Source organism: Choloepus didactylus, chromosome 8 (assembly GCF_015220235.1).
Source record: "Choloepus didactylus isolate mChoDid1 chromosome 8, mChoDid1.pri, whole genome shotgun sequence".
Taxonomy (NCBI): Eukaryota; Metazoa; Chordata; class Mammalia; order Pilosa; family Megalonychidae; genus Choloepus; species Choloepus didactylus.
The window spans coordinates 14,035,196-14,055,267 of NC_051314.1; the positions used below are offsets into that span (position 1 = coordinate 14,035,196).

The 20,072-nt window shown below is 38.0% G+C and overlaps 2 protein-coding genes across 2 annotated transcripts in view; one reads left to right on the forward strand and one right to left on the reverse strand.

Annotated features, from left to right (window-relative positions):
- Positions 1–792: 792 nt before the first annotated feature.
- The window catches only part of ENTHD1 (ENTH domain containing 1), a 195,165-nt gene continuing 175,885 nt past the window's right edge, over positions 793–20,072 (forward strand). Inside the window, 1 exon segment of the mRNA XM_037847074.1 lies at positions 793–1,141. Coding sequence (XP_037703002.1) covers positions 793–1,141 — 349 coding nt within the window.
- LOC119542372 (Krueppel-like factor 3) lies at positions 8,698–10,433 on the reverse strand. Its single transcript, XM_037847075.1, has one exon. It carries the CDS (start codon positions 10,107–10,109, stop codon positions 9,072–9,074), a length of 1,038 nt encoding a protein of 345 aa, XP_037703003.1. The 5' UTR covers positions 10,110–10,433; the 3' UTR covers positions 8,698–9,071.

Sequence of the window (20,072 nt, forward strand, 5' to 3'; positions counted from 1 at the left end):
GTGAATTAAAAAAAACAACTTCTTTTTCTAAAGCTGAGTAAAGAAAGTAATTCACCCTTCCTTGAACTTACCAGTCCTATCTAGACTAAAGTATTGGTTCAGGGAATCGTGAGTTAGCTATGTAGTCCCCTGAGGTACTACCATTTGTCTTAATAGTTGTACCCACCTCCCCCCATTTTAGATTAAGGAGTAAGCAGACCATATTTAGATCTGATTTTAAAGGCTTGTATTTCTGCAAAGAATACAATTATAGGGTCACTTGGTCATCTAAGACTCAGTCCTCACCATCATTTAAAATATTTTCCAACCATAATGAGATATCTGAGCCCAAGTTCCATTTTTCTTATACTAACCTGTCCACTGTGCGTGCAATGCTTTAATAATCATTTTATGGTATAATGGTCAAAGAAGTTGAATGATATTTTCTGTGGAAACTTTTAGGGCTAGAAAGACCATCTGTATTTCTTTAGATACTATCAATCAGTCCCAGTGAAGGATTTTCCCATTCTCATCCTAGGAAAATTTATATAGTAACCTAAATTCTGGCTGATTTAAGTGAGAGGATAAGTTAGAAACTAAAACTAGATTTTTCAGACTGATTTGCTCTTCCACAAACATTAAAAAAAAAATGTTTAACTTACATATTTTTGTGCTTTTCCTTTGCAGGAAATTGATACTTTGTCAACATGGAGATCCATCATTTGTATTTGGGAGCAGCAGAACTGGGGACTGGTGACCTGTCGAGAGTTTTGTAAACCAATCCCCAATTCCATCTTCAAACTTGTCTTACCTATGGCATTCAGGAGGCAAGTAAAAAACTTCGTGAAAAATTACTCAGATGCTGAAATAAAAGTCAGAGAAGCGACTTCTAATGATCCCTGGGGTCCTTCAAGTTCTCTGATGTTAGATATTAGTGATCTTACTTTCAACACGATTTCTCTATCAGAGATTATGAATATGCTATGGCAGAGACTCAGTGATCACGGGAAGAACTGGCGCCATGTATATAAATCCCTTACACTGATGGATTATCTTATCAAGAATGGATCAAAGAAGGTTATTCAGCATTGCAGAGAGGGCTTCTGTAACCTTCAAACTCTAAGGGAATTTCAACACATCGATGAAGCTGGGAAAGACCAAGGTAACAGTTAAAGGAGTTTATACAGTGTGTCAATAAAAATAAAGAGTTTATAATGGATGATTTTAAATTAGCAGTGGGGGATAAGATATTCTTAAATGTACTACCTACCTTTCTTCTGGGACAGTTATTTCCATTTTAATCTTGTGTTCATTCCTCAGCGCTTTACAGAACCGTGTATTTTTTTTTTTTGTCAAAAGGATATGTAAAACTAACACATGGGTTTTGGATAAATTGATACTTCATAGAAAATGAATAAAATGAATAAAACAGGCATGGCAATTTGGTATAATAATGTAACTGTAATTCATAATTATAATTAGATTGGAATTTAGTTATAAATCTAAGGAAGTGTTTCCAGACTGTAGAATCTTCGGATACTGTCTAGAGGGAAATAGTTATATGAAATACAAAAATCTAGGTCATAAAATAATTCTATAGGGAGGAGGAGGAGGTGAAGTAGGGAAGAGTGTATAGAATACTGAGATGATTTGGTGGCTGATATTCTACAATGTTAAAAGAATTAGCATTTCTCCCCTTCTACTATAAAATTATAGTTCATGAGTGAACAGTCTCATGAATCATGAGAAAATGATAAAGTTCAGTGCAGTCTCAGTGTTAAGTATACCTTTTTGAATTTAAATTATTTGATTATTTGTAAAAAGTGTATATATGTGTGGTAATTATGTATCTATGGGAATTTTACTAGCCAGACATTCCATACCCCAGAATATTATGAATAGTTTATTAAACTATCAGTAACGCAGAAATATAATGAAATGTGCTTACATCTTTCCCATATCATTTTTCAAAATGTATTGTTTAAATTTGATAATTTTAGCCAACAGTTTGCATGGTGGCTAAGATTTTAATGAATACGGGATTTGTATTTCTCAATCTTTTGAAAATCCATATAAACAAGTTTAGTAAAAAGTATACAATTACAGCAACCCAATGCAGTCTTTATTCATTGTCATACTGGAACAAATACTTTTTCACCACTGTAAATAAACCTTTCATAGAAAAATTGCTTTATGTTCTTGTCTACAAGAAACAAAAATTGGTGACTGAATGGCACCCAGGAGATGGCTTAGAAAGGACTGGTAGGAGTACAGATTGTAAGCTTTATATCAGTGTTAAATTTCTTGAACTTGATAACTGCACTTAAGGTGATTTCATAAGTGAATATTCTTGTTCCTGGGAAACATCACTGGCAGTATTAAGTATTTAAGGAGCATGATGTATACAACTTAAACTCAAGTGTTCAGTAAATGAAAGGACAGATAGACAGATGGATTGATAGATGATGGATAATTAGAATGATATGGCAGATGTGGCAAAATATTAATATTGGTGGAGCTGGGTGTCTGTGTGGGGGTTATGTTGGGATTCTCTGTACAGGGTTTGTATTTTTTTAACTGTAGGAAAAGCAGTGGTAGTTTAACTATTAAATAGCAATAGACATAGTAAATTTCTTAGAGAATTGACATGTTAGAGTGTAATAATTTTAAGCATGGCACTTTGGACTACATATACCTCCTGTCTTACTATACATTGAACTTCAGAACCACTTGAAGGAAAGCACTTGTTAGGATAAGCTTGAATACTTCTGTGGATTTAGTAGTGAGAGTGAGCATTTTACTCATAGATTGCCATTCTAATTTGTTACTGGTTGGTATTGACTACAAACAGCTAGGAACATGAGAATTGTTTCCATGAGAACTTATTTTGTGGGTTTTTTTTGAGTTGTATTTTCAATTCTTGTCCAATAGTAAAAGTGTTAGGACTAATTGGAACCTTAGTGCTAGAGTGAGTAAATATTTCCCTCTATTTTAAAAATTAGTTATAATCCACATACCATAAAATTCACCATAATAATGTGTACAATTTAGTGGGTTCTAGTATATTCACCAGATTGGGCAACTGGCACCACTATCCAATTCCAGGATATTTTTGTCACCCCAAAAGGAAATTTCCTGTTCATTAGAAGTCACTCAACATTCCCCAGCCTCTGGTGTCCACTAATCACTTTCATTATTCATGGATGTTTTCCTGTTCTGGACATTTCATATAAATGGAATCATATGATATGTGGCCTTTTGTTTCTTGCTTATTTGACTTAGCATAATGTTTTCAAGATTCGTTATGTATGCATGTATCAGTACTTCATTGCTTTTTATGGATGAATAATATTCTGTTGTACAGATATACCACATTTTGTTTATCCATTCATGAATTGTTGGACATATGGATTGTTTCCACTTTTTGGCTATTATGAACAATGCTGCTGTGACCATTTATGTACAAGTTTTTGTGTGAACATGTGTTTTCAGTTCTCTTGGTTCTATAATGAGGAATGGAATTGCTGGCTAATATGGTAACTCTATGTTTAACTTTGAGGAACCACCAAATTGCTTGCTACAGTGGCTGCACCCTTTTACATTCCCACCAGTAATGTATAAAGGTTCTTGTTTCTCCATGTTTGCTATACTTGTTACTGTTTTTTTTTTTTTTATATTGATCATAGCCATCTAGTAGGTGTGAAGTAGTATCTCATTGTGGTTTTGATTTGCATTTCCCTAATAGTTAATGATGTTCAGCATCTTTTCATGTCCGTTTTAGCCATTTGTATATCTTCTTTGGAGAAATATCTGTCCAAGGCTTTTGCCCATTTTTAAATTGGGTTGTTTGTTTTTTTTATTGTTGAGTTGTAGGATTTTTTAATATATTCTGGATATTAAACCCTTATCAGATATGTGGTTTCCAGATATTTTCTCCCATTGAGTAGGTTGTCTTTTCACTTTTGTGATGAAGTCCTTTGCAAAGAAATTTTTAATTTTGATGTGGTCCTATTTATGTATTTTTTCTTTTGTTGTCTGTGCTTTGGGTGTAAAGTTTAAGAAACTGTTGCCTAACACAAGATCCTGAAGATGCTTCCCTACATTTTCCTGTAGGAGTTTTATAGTCCTGGTTCTTATATTTGGGTCTTTGATCCATTTTGAGTTAATTTTTATATGTAGTATGAGATAGGGGTCCTCCTTCATTCTTTTTCATATGGCTATCTTATATTCCCAGCACCATTTGTTCAGTAGTCTTTTCAGCCTTGTCAGACATCGGTTTGCCATAGATATGAGGGTCGATTTCTGAACTCTTAATTCAATTCCATTGGTGTATATGTCTGTCCTTGTGCCAGTATTAAGCTGTTTTTCTTTTTTCTTGCAATTTATTGAGATATAGTCACATACCATAAAATCATCCAAAGTGTACAGTTGTTCACAGTATCACCATATAGTTGTGCATTCATCACCAAAATCAATTTTTGAACATTTTAATTACTTCAAAAAAATAAGAATAAAAATGAAAGTAAAAAAGAACACTCAAAACAACCCATCCCCCCCTATTATTCATTTATTTTTTGTCCCCATTTTTCTACTCATCTGTCCATGCACTGGATAAAGGGAGTGTGAGCCACAAGATTTTCTACAATCATACGGTCACACAATATATGCTATATAGTTATATAATCATCTTCAAGAATCAAGGCTACTGGGTTACAGTTCAACAGTTTCAGGTATTTCTTTCCAGTTAGTCTAGTACACTAAAAACTAAAAAGGGATATCTATATTATGCATAAGAATAACCTTCAGAATGACCTCCTGACTCCATCTGAAATCTCTCAGCTCCTGAAACTTTACTTTGTTTTATTTCTCTTCCCCCTTTTGGCCTAGAAGGCTTTCTCAGTCCCTTGATATCAGGTCCAGACTCATCCCTGGGAGTCATGTCCCACGTTGCCAGGGAGATTTACACGCCTGGGGGTCATGTGTCACATAGTGGGGAAGGCAGTGAGTCCACCTACCAAGTTGGCTTAGAGAAGAGAAGCCACATCTGAGCAACAAAAGAGGTTCTCTGGGGGTGACTCGTAGGCACAATTATAAGTAAGCTTAGCCTCTCCTTTGTAGTAACAGGCTTCATAAGGGCAAGCCCCAAGATCGAGGACTCAGCCTGCTAAATTGGTAGTCCCCAATGTGTGTGAGAAGATAAGGAAATCCCCAGGTGGGTAAATTTAATATTTCTACATTTGTGTCTCCCTCTAGGGGGCTTTTCAAATACTTCTTTATCCTCTGCCCAAATTACTTTGATGTATTGGGGCTTCAAGTACCATGCTGTTTTAATTACTGTGTCTGTATAATAAGGTTTAAGATCATGGAGTGTGAGTCCTCCCAATTCATTCTTTTTCTTTTTTTTTTTTTTTTTTTTTTTTAATATTCTGGTGGTTTTATTAACAAGTATATAATACATATATTGCATACTGTATATAGTATATGAGGACTGTACAGTACAAATTTATGTTCACAGTTTGACATGACAAAATGTCATTACTGAATTCCCATTGGACTACAGAGTAGAAACAGAGAAGGTACATTAAACATTCACATCTTTAGTAAGAAAGATTACCAAAATGTTTCAGTATTTGAAGTATACTACTGCATGCTAAAAACCTTTACCCATTCAGTCTTATTAGCTTATAAAATATATTACACTTTATTAAAAATTTCTGCATAGTTTATACAGGTATTAAAGTACTGTAAATGTAATATTCCTGCTATATTGCAGGTATGGTTTAAGAGATGCTAAGCAGAAAGATTATTTTGACCCTCTAACACTAAGTACATAACAGCAAAAAAAAAAAAAAAAAAAAAAGTGCTAGTATTTTTAAAACATAATATTGTTGTAGCCCTCATTTAATGCATGTAAAATGGCTTTGTAAATGTATTATTTAAGTGAATTTGCAATCATTTAGCAATTGTTAACCTTGACCAAGAAGAGAATAAAGACAACTCTGAGCGACTTCATGTATGACAGGAATTCTTTCAAGACTACTGTATATTTTCAAACAAATCCAATTATTCATCTTAGCTCTCTGAGATTGTCTTTAAAACAATCTATCAGGAATGATGTGCAGGTACACAGTATCAGCAATATGGTCATTCAAATTCCACATTAGTGCAATACTGATAGTGCAGATGGGTGTTTAATAAAATATAAATGTACATAATGTAGTTCCCCTGCAAATCTGTTCTAAGGCTCTTGAAACTTCTGCAAATTTAGCATCTCCTTAACTGAACATAGCTATGCTGCTAACACATTCTTCAGACCAAACAATTTAGAATGGTAATGCCCACTTAGGATGTATATTCACATTTTGAAACTTTATAGTATGATGGATTCAGATTTTAAGTTTTCTGACTTCATCCCTTAGAGGACACTTGGGTAATAATCCAAGAAATTCTATAATAAACAATTTACATGACACTAACATCATGTTTACAAATCATTCTCAATATTTAAAATATTGCAATTAAAATCACCATGGATAGTAACATGGTACATCATTAAATCCATATGTTCAAGGGCGTTTTAAGATTATCTTGTATTTAAGGTCTTCCACAATAACAGCTAAAAATGACTAAGAGACTAAATTCCCCAACTATCATAGTAAAATACAAATATATATAAGGAAATTTGGTAAGGGCCAATTGGTAACTAAAGTATATAGACAGCATGGGAATAGACTGGCCTCTCTGGGTTGTTGTTCTTTCAATTAAAATGGCTCTTTGTTAATGAACTGTTAACATAATCTAAACAAGCTACATTAAGTAAGAGTTTTTGCAAAATTTAAATATGCCATAACAAACACATCAAATTTCAAGACAACCCATGAAACTTTCTATTAACTGGACTCAACACTCAAAGCTCATTCAAAAATGAATTTTATCTTTTCTTGCCCACCCTCCCTCAACCCCCTTTTTTCTTCTATATGGGTTGGAACACATACACTGGTTATCTCCATCAAAACAAAAAAGTTCCTTGCATTCCAACTTGATTCTTCAGTGTTGTAGAACCATTTTAAGGAATGAACACTTTGGCATGAATGTGACTAAGCATTGATTACACAGACCTAGTTTTCCAAGAGCCATTTTTATCCCTCAATTCATATCATAGTTGAAAAAAAATAGCCCAATTAATATTCTAAACAAATTTTGCAGTGCTTAAAAAAAGAAAATCAAACCCAAGTGCCAGGATAACAAATTACTTTTCATTTCTCAACTACATTTCCTTTCTGTTGGTTCACGGGGCTGGATCTCCTGGACACACAGTCCCTACACCTAACTTTTATTAGCATAGCGCCATCAAAGTAAGCTCCCCACACAAGTCACAGGCCTCCAGAATCACTGATTTTTTTTTTAAAAAAGGATTAAACAACCTTCCTCCCAGCCAAGGTTGTGTTGGATCCTGAGTTGTGGCTGGGATGCATCTTCAGGATTCCATTCTTCTCTCTTCTCCAACTCCATCCTTTATCAAGGGATGAAGGCACACTTGGTTATATGCACCCACATTTGACCACTGTTGTCCACTTTCTTCCAATTTAGGACAAATGGCATCTCTATGCATGGATTATTTTTATGGGCGTTTAGAATATGATACTCAAAAGCCAGCTTTTGAAAAACTTCCCCAGAATAATGGTACTATTTATCTTCAGCATAAACACGAGTCATTTTCAGTTTGTTCTTCTGACAGGATACTTGTTAGTGATAGGAGATTGCCAGCTCCAAAAGTAAACTTTTGGGAATTTTAAGCAATATATATGAATCCCTGAACTGTAGTTTTCTATCTTCTTCAGAAATTTGTCCCAAGAATAAAGGTTTGTGTGCTTCATAACTAGTTGTATCTACAAAGAGTGTCTCTTGATCTTAAATTGAATGAATCTATTAGCAGATGATTATTTGATATGCATCATAATCACAATTGAGAGTCAATTTGTCACCTTACAGTTCTCACAGAAGAGAATCTGTATAAAAGCTATATGATCATTTTGATAGGGGAATACAATTACCACTCAACATTTCCCTGTTTGCACAAAAGCATAAGCAGGGTGGGTAAAATAAAGACTACCCATACTCTTACCCAAAATATATTTACCATTAATGGGTAAATACTTGTGTAGTCCCTACAATCAATGCTTGATTATCCATATTTGGACATTGCAGGAATGGAGATGGTTGCATGGATAACCCCGCTGGTATCTGGCAGCTTAGTATCCATAAAGACTGAGGCTCTGGGAATGCACTGCATATCTAGCCAAATGCTGAAACCTCACTGACAAACTCTAACCCAGGAGGAACTGCTGGCTTCCTTTTGCCCCCTCTGCATCTCCCCTGTGCAATGCCCCTTTGCTCCCACTCCATGCTGAACAGGCACATCATCCACCTAAATCAGCAGCTCTGACTTGTCTCCAAATGGTGGCAAACACCTCCATGAGCTACGAGCACGAAGGAGATTACAGGACTTAATCTAGATGAAGTGATAAATCCAGGCTGACAAGCAAGATTTGCGAAGGGCAATGAAGACTGGACTGAACTAGCTTGATGTCTTGCTGCACTTCTAACTAACCGCATGTTGGAAAGGGTCCACCACTGTTTTCACTGTCGAGCACAAAATGCGATCACAGGGCACGTAGGAATGAATGCCTCTGGCAAGGACTAGCAGGCTGGATACTGTTATAATTCTAATACATTTACTTTGACTTCTTTTGAGGAATACATGGAGAAATCGACAATTGTTTATGTTAGTTTACAAGTTCCCTTGTTCTCAGTACATTAAACGTATTTGTAAGAAGGGTTTGCTTAGCATCCCCAGGAAAAAAAAAAAAGTGTTCACATTCTTTAGGTCTGACCCGTGGTAAGGAGAAGGAAAGATTAGAGAAACTCTACTACTGACCATATGGAAGTTTTGAATGATACAAATTCAGAGACTCAGACCAGCTGAATCAAAATTAAAATGTACATGTAAAAAATGAGTTAGATAATGGGAGGGAGGACCGAGAGAGAGCCAGGAGAGTGGGGAGTTGTGCTGAGGTGGGAGACGGTGGCCTTCAAACTAGCATGTGGCGTTTCCTATGTAGGGCAAGATGGTCAGATCGGGAGAAGCTGCGGTCACAGTCTGGACACTGGAAAGGTTTGATTCCAGTATGTTTTCGGAAATGTCTTGTTAGTTCATCAGACCGAGCAAACTTCCATGTGCATCCTTCCCATGTACATTTGTAGGGTTTTTCTCCTGTATGTGTTCTTCTGTGTGCTTTCAAGTGAGAGCTTTTAGTGTAGACTTTGTTGCATCCATCATAATCGCATCTGTGTATCCTCCGTTTCCTTTGGGTGTCTGGAGATTCCACAGGTAAAGGTCTCTTCCCGGGCTGTACAATGACTGAAGGGTGATTCTCTTGCAACAACGCTTGCGGGGGGGACACTGAGTTCATTAAAGGGGGTGACATTTCTTCAGGATAATAATCTGTTCTCTGTGGTTCAATCCCAGGTTCTATTTTAATTTTTTTCTGTAATATAGGCTTCTCATACGATTCAATTACTGGTACTTGCATGCTACTGTTTGAATTCTCCATCTCCTCCGACAAGGAGACCATGAGCGGCTGCTGGAGGTGGCTGGTGTACATAAATGGGACGGGCTGCACCACGACAGGCTGTATGACCGGCAGTATCCCTGGGCTTCGTATTCCGTGCCGGGAGAGGGCGGCAGCCATGACTGGTGGCATGGAGAGCGGCACGCCAAAGGGCTGCACCCCAGGTGGAGGGGGCGAGTACTTCTTCATCGGTGGGCTCGACGAGGGCATGCTCAGCCCGGGGGAGGCTCGCCTGTGCGATGACGGGAATTTCAGCGAGGACGGGGAGCTCCCGGCCGAATGTGGCGAACTCCGCTTGTTCACCGTGAGGTCCACTGGCTCCATCTGTATTCCGTGCGAGAGGCCTTCCGAAGTCTGAAAGAACTTGTCCGGCAATGGTGTGGAGTAAATGACTCCGTACTTGTTGGGCTTCATAGGCTCCATGTAATTAGATGGGTATGACACCGAGACAGGGTCCATGGCCTCTTGCTTAACAGGGACTGGGTCAAACATGAGCATTCTTTTAGCTAAACCTTCTAAGGTGCTCTGGTGTTTGGCTTTGAGAACCGCGGTGCTGAGCGCAGCAGACAAGAAATAAAGGCCCGGCTCCGGGCTTCCTTGAGTCCCGCGAATGCAGTAATGTCAGCGCTCCAGTCCGAGCAGCGGCGGCGGCCGCAGGGGACGGGGATGGGCGCGCGTGCGACAGGCGCGGTACGGCTCGGCTCGGCTCGGCGGGCGCTTGCGTTGCGCTCCGGCTCGGGCCCGGGCTCCGCGCGGCTCCGTTCCTGGCTCCCCTCTGGCTCCTGGCACCAACTCCGGGCAGTCACATGACGCCGGCGCCGCTCGCTCTCTCATTCTTTTTCGAGATGATATTGACTATTCAGGGCCCCTTACCCTTCCAAATAAATTGATAATTGGCATTTCTGTTTCTGCAAAGTAGGCTGTTGGAATTTTGATTGGGATTGCATTGATTCTGTAAATCATTTTTGGTAGAATTGACATCTTAACAATATTTAGTCTTCTAATCCATGAGCATGAAATGTCCTTCCATTTATTTGAATCTTCTTTCACTTCTTTTAGCAAAGTTTTGTAGTTTCCTGTGTATAGGTCCTTTACATCTTTGGTTTATCCTAGATATTTGATTCTTTTAGTTGCTATTGTAAATTGTAAATGGAATTTTTTTCTTGTGTTCCTCCTCAGATTGCTCATTACTAGTGTATAGAAACACTACTGATTTTTTCATGTTGATTTTGTGCCCTGCCACTTTGCTGAACTCATTTCTTAGCTCTGGTAGCTTTATTGTTGATTTTTTTGAAGTTTCTATGTATAGGATCATGTTATCTTCAAATAGTGAAAGTTTTACTTCTTCCTTTCCACTATTTTTTGCCTAACTGCTCTGGCTAGAACTTCCAGTGCAATGCTGAGTAACAGCAGTGACACTGGGCATCCTTGTCTTGTTCCAGATCTTAGAGAGAAAGCTTTCAGTCTTTCGGCATTGAGTATCACTTTAGCAGTGGGTTTTTCATATATGCTCTTTATCATGCTGAGGAAGTTTTCTTCTATTCCTATTTTTCTGAGTGTTCTTTACCAAGAAAGGATGCTAGATTTTGTCAAATGCCTTTTCTGTGTCAATTAAGATGATAGTGTGTTTTTTCCCTTTGTTTTGTTAATGTGGTGTATTACATTAATTGATTTTCTTATGTTAAACCACCCTTGCATACCTCGGATAAAACCCACTTGATCATGGTGTATAATTCTTTTAATGTGCTGTTGGATTCGATTTGCAAATATTTTGTTCATGAGTTTTGCATCTGTATTCATAAAAGGAACTGGTCTCTAATTTTCTTTTCTTTTGATATCTTTATGAGGCTTTAGTATTAAGGTGATGTTTGCCTCATAGAATGAGATAGGTTGTGTTCCCTCCTGTTCAATTTTTGGAAGAGTTTGAGCAGGATTGGGGTTAATTTTTCTTGGAATGTTTGGTAGAATTCACCTGTGAAGCCATCTGGTTAAGGGCTTTCTTTGTTGGGAGAATTGATGACTGATTCTATCTCTTTACTTGTAATTGGTCTATTGAGATCTTCTGTTTCACCTAGAGTCAGTGTAGGTTGCTTTTCTACGAATTTGTTCATTTCATCTAGGTCATCTAATTTGTTGGCATACAGGACATTGTATCCTCTTATATCCTTTTTATTTCTGTGAGTTCAGTAGTAATATTTCCCCTCTCATTTCTGTTTTTATTTATTTGTATCTTCTCTCTTTTATCTTTGTTAGTCTAGCCAAGTGTTTGTCAATTTTATTGCTCTTTTCTAAAGAACCAATTTTTGGTTTTGTTAATGCTTTCTATTGTTTTATTCTCAAATTTATTTATTTCTGCTCTAATCTATGTTATTTCTTTCCTTCTTCTTGGTTTAGGTTTAGTTTGTTGTTCTTGTTCTAGTTCCTCCAGGTATGCAGTTAGGTGTTTCATTTTTGCTCTTTTTAATGTAAGCATTTAGGGTTATAAATTTCCCTCTTAGCACTGCCTTTGCTGCATTCCATAAGTTTTAATATGTTGCATTCTTGTTTTCATTTGACTCAAGATATTTACTGACTTCTTGTAATTTCTTCTTTGACCCAATGATTGTTTAAGAGTGTATTATTTCAGTTCCATATATTTTTGGATTTTCCAGTTCTCTGCCTTTTGTTGATTTCTAGCTTCATTCCATTATGGTTAGAGAAAATGCTTTGTATAATTTCAGTCTTTTAAAATTTATTATTGATACTTGTTCTGCGACCCAGCATGTAATCTGTCCTTGAGAACAATCTATGTGCACCTGTAAAGAATGTATATCCTGCTATTTTGGGTGCAATGTCTATGTCTGTTAGGTCTAGCTCATTTATCAGATTATTCAAGTTGTTTCCTTATTGATCTTCTGTCTAGATGTTCTCTTGTTGAGAGTCGTGTATTGAAGTATCCAACTATTACTGTAGAGGTGCCTATTTTAGTTTTACCAATTTTACAAGTGTTAGCCTCATGTATTTTGGGCTCTGTGGTTAAGTGCATAAATATTTATGATTGTTATTTTTTCTTGGTGGATTGCCCCTTTTATTAACACATAGTGTCCTTCTTTGCCTCTTATAGTAGCTTTTGACTTAAAGTCTTTTTTGTCTGATATTAGTATAGTTACCCCAGCTGTTTTTTGGTTACAGTTTGCAAGGAATATCTTTTTCCATCTTTTCAGTTTCAACCTATTTGTGTCTTTGGGTCTAAGGTAAGTCCCTTGCAAACAACATATAGTTGGGTTATGCTTTTTTACTCCATTCTGCCAGTCTATGTCATTTGATTGGGAAGTTTAATCCATTAATATTAAATGTTATTACTGTAAAAGGCAGTACTTACTTCAGCCATTTTGTCTTTTGGTTTTTATTTGTAATATATATTTTTTTGTCTCTCTTTTCCTTTATTGCAACCTCCGTTTCTGTATGTCTGATCCTTTGTGACATATCTAACTGATCCCTTTCTCATTTTTGTTTCAGTATATATATTTTAAATTTTTTTAGTTTTTATTGAGATTGTTCACATGCCACACAACTATCCAGAGATCCAAAGTGTACAATCAATTGCCCATGGTACCATCACACAACTGTGCATCCATCACCACAATTAATTTTTTTTCAACTTTAGAACATTTTCATTGCTCCAGAAAAGAAAGAAAGACAAAAAAAGGAAACTCCAATCCTCTCATAGCCCTAACAACCCTCCTTCCATTATTCATTCATAGTTTTGGTATAGTACATTTGTTACTGTTGATGAAAGAATGTTAAAATACTACTAACTGTAGTATATAGTTTGCCATAGGTATATACATTTTTTCCTATATGCCCCTCTATTATTAACTTCTAGTTATAGTGTCATACATTTATCCTAGTTCATGAGAGGGATTTATAATATTTGTACAGGTAATCATGAATGTTGTCTACCACAAGATTCACTGTTTTATACATTCCCATCTTTTAGCCTCCAGCTTTCCTTCTGGTGACAAACGTGACTCTGAGTTTACCCTTTCCACCACCTTCACACACCATTCAGCACTGTTATTCTCACAATGTACTACCATCAGCTCTGTCCATTTCCAAATGTTTAAGTTCACCCTAGTTGAACATTCTGCTTATAATAAGCAACCACTCACTGTTCTTTAGCGTTGTTCTATATCCTGGTAACTTATATTTCATGTCTATGAGTTTACATATTATAATTCGTTCATATCAGTGAGACCCTGCATTATTAGTCCTTATGTGTCTGTCTTATTTCATTCAATATAATGCCCTCAAGGTTTCTTCATCAACCCATTTTTTTAAAGATGGTTTTGTTCACACACCATACATCCCATCCTAAGTAAACAGTCGTTGGTTCCCTGTATAGTCATGTATTTATGTATTCAGCACCATCGCCACTATCTATATAAGGATGTCTCCATTTCTTCCACAAAGAAGGAGGAAGAGTCAAAGAAGGTAGAGAGACAAAAGAAAAAGAAAAAGAAAAGAAAGAGAAAAAACAGAAGGAAAGATAGCATTATACTAAAGTAGAATAAAGAGTCAGACGATACCAACGTCAGGAGTCCCATACCCTTCCCCTATGTTGTTCCCCTCCTCCACCCCATATGCATTTAGCTTGGATATATTGCCTTTGTTGTATTAAAGGAAGCATAATACAATGTTTCTGTTAATTACAGTCTCTTATTTGCATTGATTATATTCCCCCCATCTCACCCTATTTTTAACACCTTGCAATGTTGACATTCATTTGTTCTACCTCATGTAAAAATATATTTGTACCTTTTATCATAATCGTTGAGCACCCTAGGTTTCACTGCGTTATACAGTCCCAGTCTTTATCTTTCGTCTTTCCTTCTTGTGTCCCACATGCTCCTAAACTTCCTCTGTCAACCATACTCACAGTCATCTTTGTTTAGTGTACTTACATTGCTGTGCTACTATCTCCCAAAATTGTTTTCCAGACCTCGTACTCCTATCTTTTCCTTTCTGTCTGCAGTGCTTCCTTTAGTGTTTCCTGTAGAGCAGGTATCTTGTTCACAAACTCTGTCATTGTCTGTTTGTCAGAGAATATTTTAAGGTCTCCCTCATATTTGAAGGACAGTTTTGCTGGATACAGGATTCTTGGTTAGCGGTTTTTCTCTTTCAGTATCTTAAACATATCACCCCATTTCCTTCTTGCCTCCATGGTTTCTATTGAGAAATCCACAGACAGTCTTATCAAGCTTCCTTTTTATGTGATGGATCACTTTTCTCTTGCTGCTTTCAGGATTCTCTCTGTCTTTGACATTTGATAATCCGATTATTAAGTGTCTTGGCATCAGCCTATTCAGATCTATTCTGTTTGGGATATGCTGCGCTTCTTGGGTCTGTAATTTTATGTCTTTCATAAGAGATGGGAAATTTTCATTGATTATTTCCTCTCTTATTGCTTCTGCCCCTGTTCCCTTCTCTTCTCCTTCTGGGACACCAATGACACATACATTCCTGCATTTCATTTTGTCCGTAAGTTCCCGGAGGCGTTGCTCATATTTTTCCATTCTTTTCTCTATCTGTTCTTTTGTGTGTAGGCTTTCAGGTGCCTTGTTCTCCAATTCCTGAGTGTTTTCTTCTGTCTCTTGAGATCTGCTGTTGCATGTTTCCATTGTGTCCTTCATCTCTTGTGTTGTGCCTTTTATTTCCATAGATTCTGTCAGTTGTTTTTTTGAACTTTTGATTTCTACCTTTTGTACACCCAGTGTTTTCATTATAGGCATCATCTCTTTTGCCATATCGTCCCTAAACTTTTTGAATTGATTTAGTATTAGTTGTTTAAATTGCTGCATCTCAGTTGAAGTGTAATTTTTTTTTTTGACTGGGCTATAACTTTATTTTTCTTAGAGTAGGTTGTAGTTTTCTGTTGTCTAGGCATCTGATTTCCTTGGTTACCCCTGTCAGATTTTCCCAGACCAGAATGGGCTCAGGTCTCAGCAGGAGACAGTAGTATCATGTCTCCCTGAGGGTGTGTCTTAGAAGATTGATGTACCCAGTGAGGCCTCATATCACTTTGCTTTCTGCCCAGCAGGTGGCACCTGTCAGCCTGTAGCTCCAGACTGGTGTAAAGAGGTGTGGCCCGTGGCTCTTTTCCCCCAGGCTCTGGGGTCTGGTTCTTAATGGAAGGCGAGTAGTAGAGCTTGGCACCACCTTCTTCCTCTTAGGGAAAATACATCCCCTAGGGCGAGGTCATTTACGTTTGAATAGACTCTCTGCCTGTGCTATCTCCACCCCTGTCTGGTCAGAGCGCTGGAAACTGAAAATGGCTGAGGCTTTCTCCACTGAGCTGAAAAAGGGACAGAAAGCCCCCTTCAGGGCCAGTCTGCGGCCACCCTCTGGCTCTCCAAGGTCAGTCATCACCAAAAGCCTCTGTCACCAAAAGCTTCTGTCTGCTTGTTGGGGATTCATATTTTGAATCTCGTAGTCCACATTTGTTAATTAAAACCCCAATTGGAGCTCAGCTGAGCTGTATTCACTTGCTTGGAGAATGCTGCTCTCTAGCACCACGAGGCTTTGTATTTTGGGCTGTGGGGGGAGGGGGTTCCCAGCTTGGATTCGCAGTTTTTACTTACAGATTTTATGCTATGATCTCGGGCATTCCTCCCAATTCAGGTTGGTGTATGATGGGTGGACAGTCACATTTGTCTCCCCAGTTATTCCAGATTATTTACTAGCTATTCCTGGTAGTTTATTAGTTGTTCCAGGGGGAGAGACTAGCTTCCACTCCTCTCTATGCCGCCATCTTCTTCCGTCTCTCAGTATATTTTTAAAATACTTTGTGTTTACCCTGGGATTTGTATTATACAACCTACACCTGTAACCTACTAACTGGAAAATATACCAACTTAGCTTTAATGTGGCAAACACATTATTTGGTGCCATATCCCTCCCATTTCCTCTATTTATTTATTTATTTGTTTGTCTATTTATTTTTGTATATTGTTTTTGTCCCACATTACCTCTTTATATTTTGCATCGCCATTATCAGGAAATATACCTTTTCCCTGTTCAATTAGCTTCTGACTCTTATAGGAATTAAAAAATAGAGTTGTATATTGAGGATACAGTGCTATTGGGTTTTGCATTTACCCCTTCAGTTACCTTTACTGAAGATCTTTATTTCTTCACATTACTCAAGGTACTCTCCTGTCTTTTCCTTTCAATCTGTAGAACTACCTTTAGTAATTATTATAGGACAGGCCTTTGATGACAAATGTTCTCAGTTTCTGTTTATCTGTGAATATTTTAAACTCACCCTTATTTTCGAAGGACAGTTTTGCGGGATAAAGTATTTTGGCTGGCAGTTTTTCTTTCAGTACCTTAAATATGTCATACTATTATCTTCTTTCTCTCACTCAGTGCTGCCTTTCCCTTACACTTTTAAGTTCTGGGATCTGTCCTGTCTTACAGCAGTTCAGCCCCTGCCCCTTGCCTTTTTTTTCTGGTTTCTGATGAAAAATCAGCACTTGGTCTCCTGAGAATCACTTTTTATGTGACAAATCACTTTCTGTTGCTGCTTTCAGAATTCTCTCTTTATCTTTGGCATTTAACATTCTGATTGGTATGTGTCTCTTAGTAGGTCTATTAGGATTTATTGTGTTTGGAGTATGGACATGTACATTTATGTCTTTCATAAGAATTGGGAAACTTTCAGTAATTATTTCCTTAAATGTATTTTCTTCTTCCTTTCCCTTCTCTTCTCCTTCTGGGATACCCATGATGCATATGTTTATATTCTTTATACTGTCACTCAAATCTTTGAGACACTGCTGAATTTTTTCTGTTCTTTTCTCTATCTGTTCTTCTGACTGTCTGATTTCAATTGTCCTGTCTTCTAGATCACTGATTCTTTCTTCTGCCTATTCACATCTGCTATTATATGCATCTACTGTATTTTTATTCTCCATTATTTTGCCTTTCATCCCCATGATTTGTTATTTCTTTTTAAACTTTCAAATTCTTCATGTTCACACATTGTTTTCTTAATATCCTTTAGCTCTATAGCCATATTTTACTTCATCTCCTTGAACTGATTTAAGAGATTTGTTTGAACTTCTTTGATTAGTTCTAAATTCTGTCCTCTGAAGTTTTAGTTTGTTCCCTTGACTGAGCCAAATCTTCCTATTTCTTAGTATGGTATATATGTTTTTACTGATGCCTGGGCATCTGATTATTTTGATGTGTTAACTCTGATGGTCAGTTTTTCCCTCTTGTCTGGGATTTTATTGTTGATTGGAATTGTGTTAAGGCTCTTCTTTGATGCTTCATCCAACTTATTCTGGACCTTTAGAGTAGCCTGTGCTTAACTGTTCATATTTTCTCAGCTCTTCTTCATTTGTTTCTTGCCCTGGCTATTCAGTACAGTTTTAAGATTGCACTTTTTGTGCAGTTGTTTCACCTCCAGGAGAATCCTTCTGCTCCTCTGTTCCTTCTCCAGAAATCTTGATCTGTTCTGTTAGTTTTTGTGCAGAATTTTCTCCCTTAGCTCCTATGATTTGTTTAAATTTTCTCATTCAGTGTCCTTTCCCCCTTTCCTTACACTTCCCTTACAGTTCTGGGACCCATCCTGTCTTACAGCAGTCCAGTCCCCCCCCCCTTTTTTTCCCATGAGGCTCTTCTGCCACTGGTTTCTTCCCCATTAGGGTATCATGCCCCGAGGACCCAGATGGGTTCAATCCAGAAAGGTGCATCAATCCAGAAAGGTCCATTTGTGTTGAGGTGGGTCAGTGAACAGACTGGACTGAGTGTATGCACCTCTTGCCAAGAATTCTGCAGTGGTTTCTTTCTCCCTTTTTTCCTCCCTGGAGGCCCTTGGTATGCAGCACTCCTTAGTGGCTTGTGTTCTGCCCTGGATCTCTGCGGAATTGGGGTTCTGTGCCTGGATAAGTGGGGGTTCTAACTCACTCCAGGGAGTTGCTATATAGTCTGCATCCATGGCAGGAGGGACCTAGGCTGTGCTGCCTCTGTGTAACCCCCAAGCTGCATGGAAATGAGCTGAGAGAAGCTGAGAGAGACATTTTGGAGAGATGCTAAGATAGGTAATCCAGAGTTTGCCTGCGGGAGAACCTAAGAGCCAACACAGACTCAGACACTTGGAGGTGCTGGAAGATGCATGCAGACAGAAGGATGTTTGGAGATGCTAAGCTAAGAGATGAAACTCAGGGTTTGCCCCAGAGAAGCTTAAGAGAGGACTCCCAGATGCTTAGAGAGACACGCCCCAGGAGAACCAAGCAGAATGCTGAGAGAAGCTAAGAGAGACACAAGCTGTGCCAGTTTGAATATATTATTTCCCCCAAAATGCCATTATCTTTGATGCAATCTTGTGTGGGCAGATGCATCAGTGTTGATTAGATTGTAATTCTTTGGGTGTTTCCATGGAGATGTGCCCCACCCAGCTGTGGGTGATGACTCTGATTGGATAATTTCCATGGAGATGTGGCCCTGCCCATTCAGCATGGGCCTTGATGAGTTTACTGGAGTACTAAATAAGATCAGACAGAAGGAGGAAACTTGCCACAGCCAAGAGGGACACTTTGAAGACTGCACAGAAGCTGAGAGAGTCGCTGCAGATGAGAGAAGTTTGAAGACAGCCATTGAATGCAGACTCTTGCTCCAGAGAAGCTAAGAGAGGACAAACACCCCAAGAGCAACTAAGAGTGACATTTTTTGAAGAACTGCAGCTTAGAGAGGAACGTCCTGGGAGAAAGCCATTTTGAAACCAGAACTGCAGAAAAGAGGCCAGCCACATGCCTTCCCAGCTAACAGAGGTTTTCCGGACACCATTGGTCATCCTCCAGTGAAGGTACCTGATTGTTGATGTGTTACCTTGGACACTTTATGGCTTTAAGACTGTAACTGTGTAATCAAATAAACCCCCTTTTATAACAGGGGTGTTTTGCATTCCGGCAGCTTTAGCAAACTAGAACACAAGCCCAGAGACATTTTGGAGAAAGCGATTTTGAAGCTAGAGACTAGGAGCAAAGTACCAGTGGATTCTAGCCAGATGCCCTCCCAACTGACAGAGATGTTCTGAATGCGATCAGCCTTCCTTCGTGAAGGTATCCTCTTGCTGATGCCTTCATTTAGACAAGGCATGTTTATGGCCTTAGAACTCTAAATTTGTAACCTAATAAATCCCCCTTATAAAAGCCAGTCCATTACTGGTATTTTCCATACAGCAACTTTAGCAAACCAGAACACTTAGCAATATGCATTTGAGGTTCCTTCCTGTTATTTCATGGCTTGTTAGCTCATTTCTTTTTATTGCTGAATGATATTACATTGTGTGGACTTACTACAGTTTGTTTATCCATTTACCTATGGAGGGACATCTTGGTTGCTATAAACATTCATTGGTAGGTTTTTGTGTGGACAACAGTTTTCCATTCATTTTATCCTTTCGATTCTTCGAGT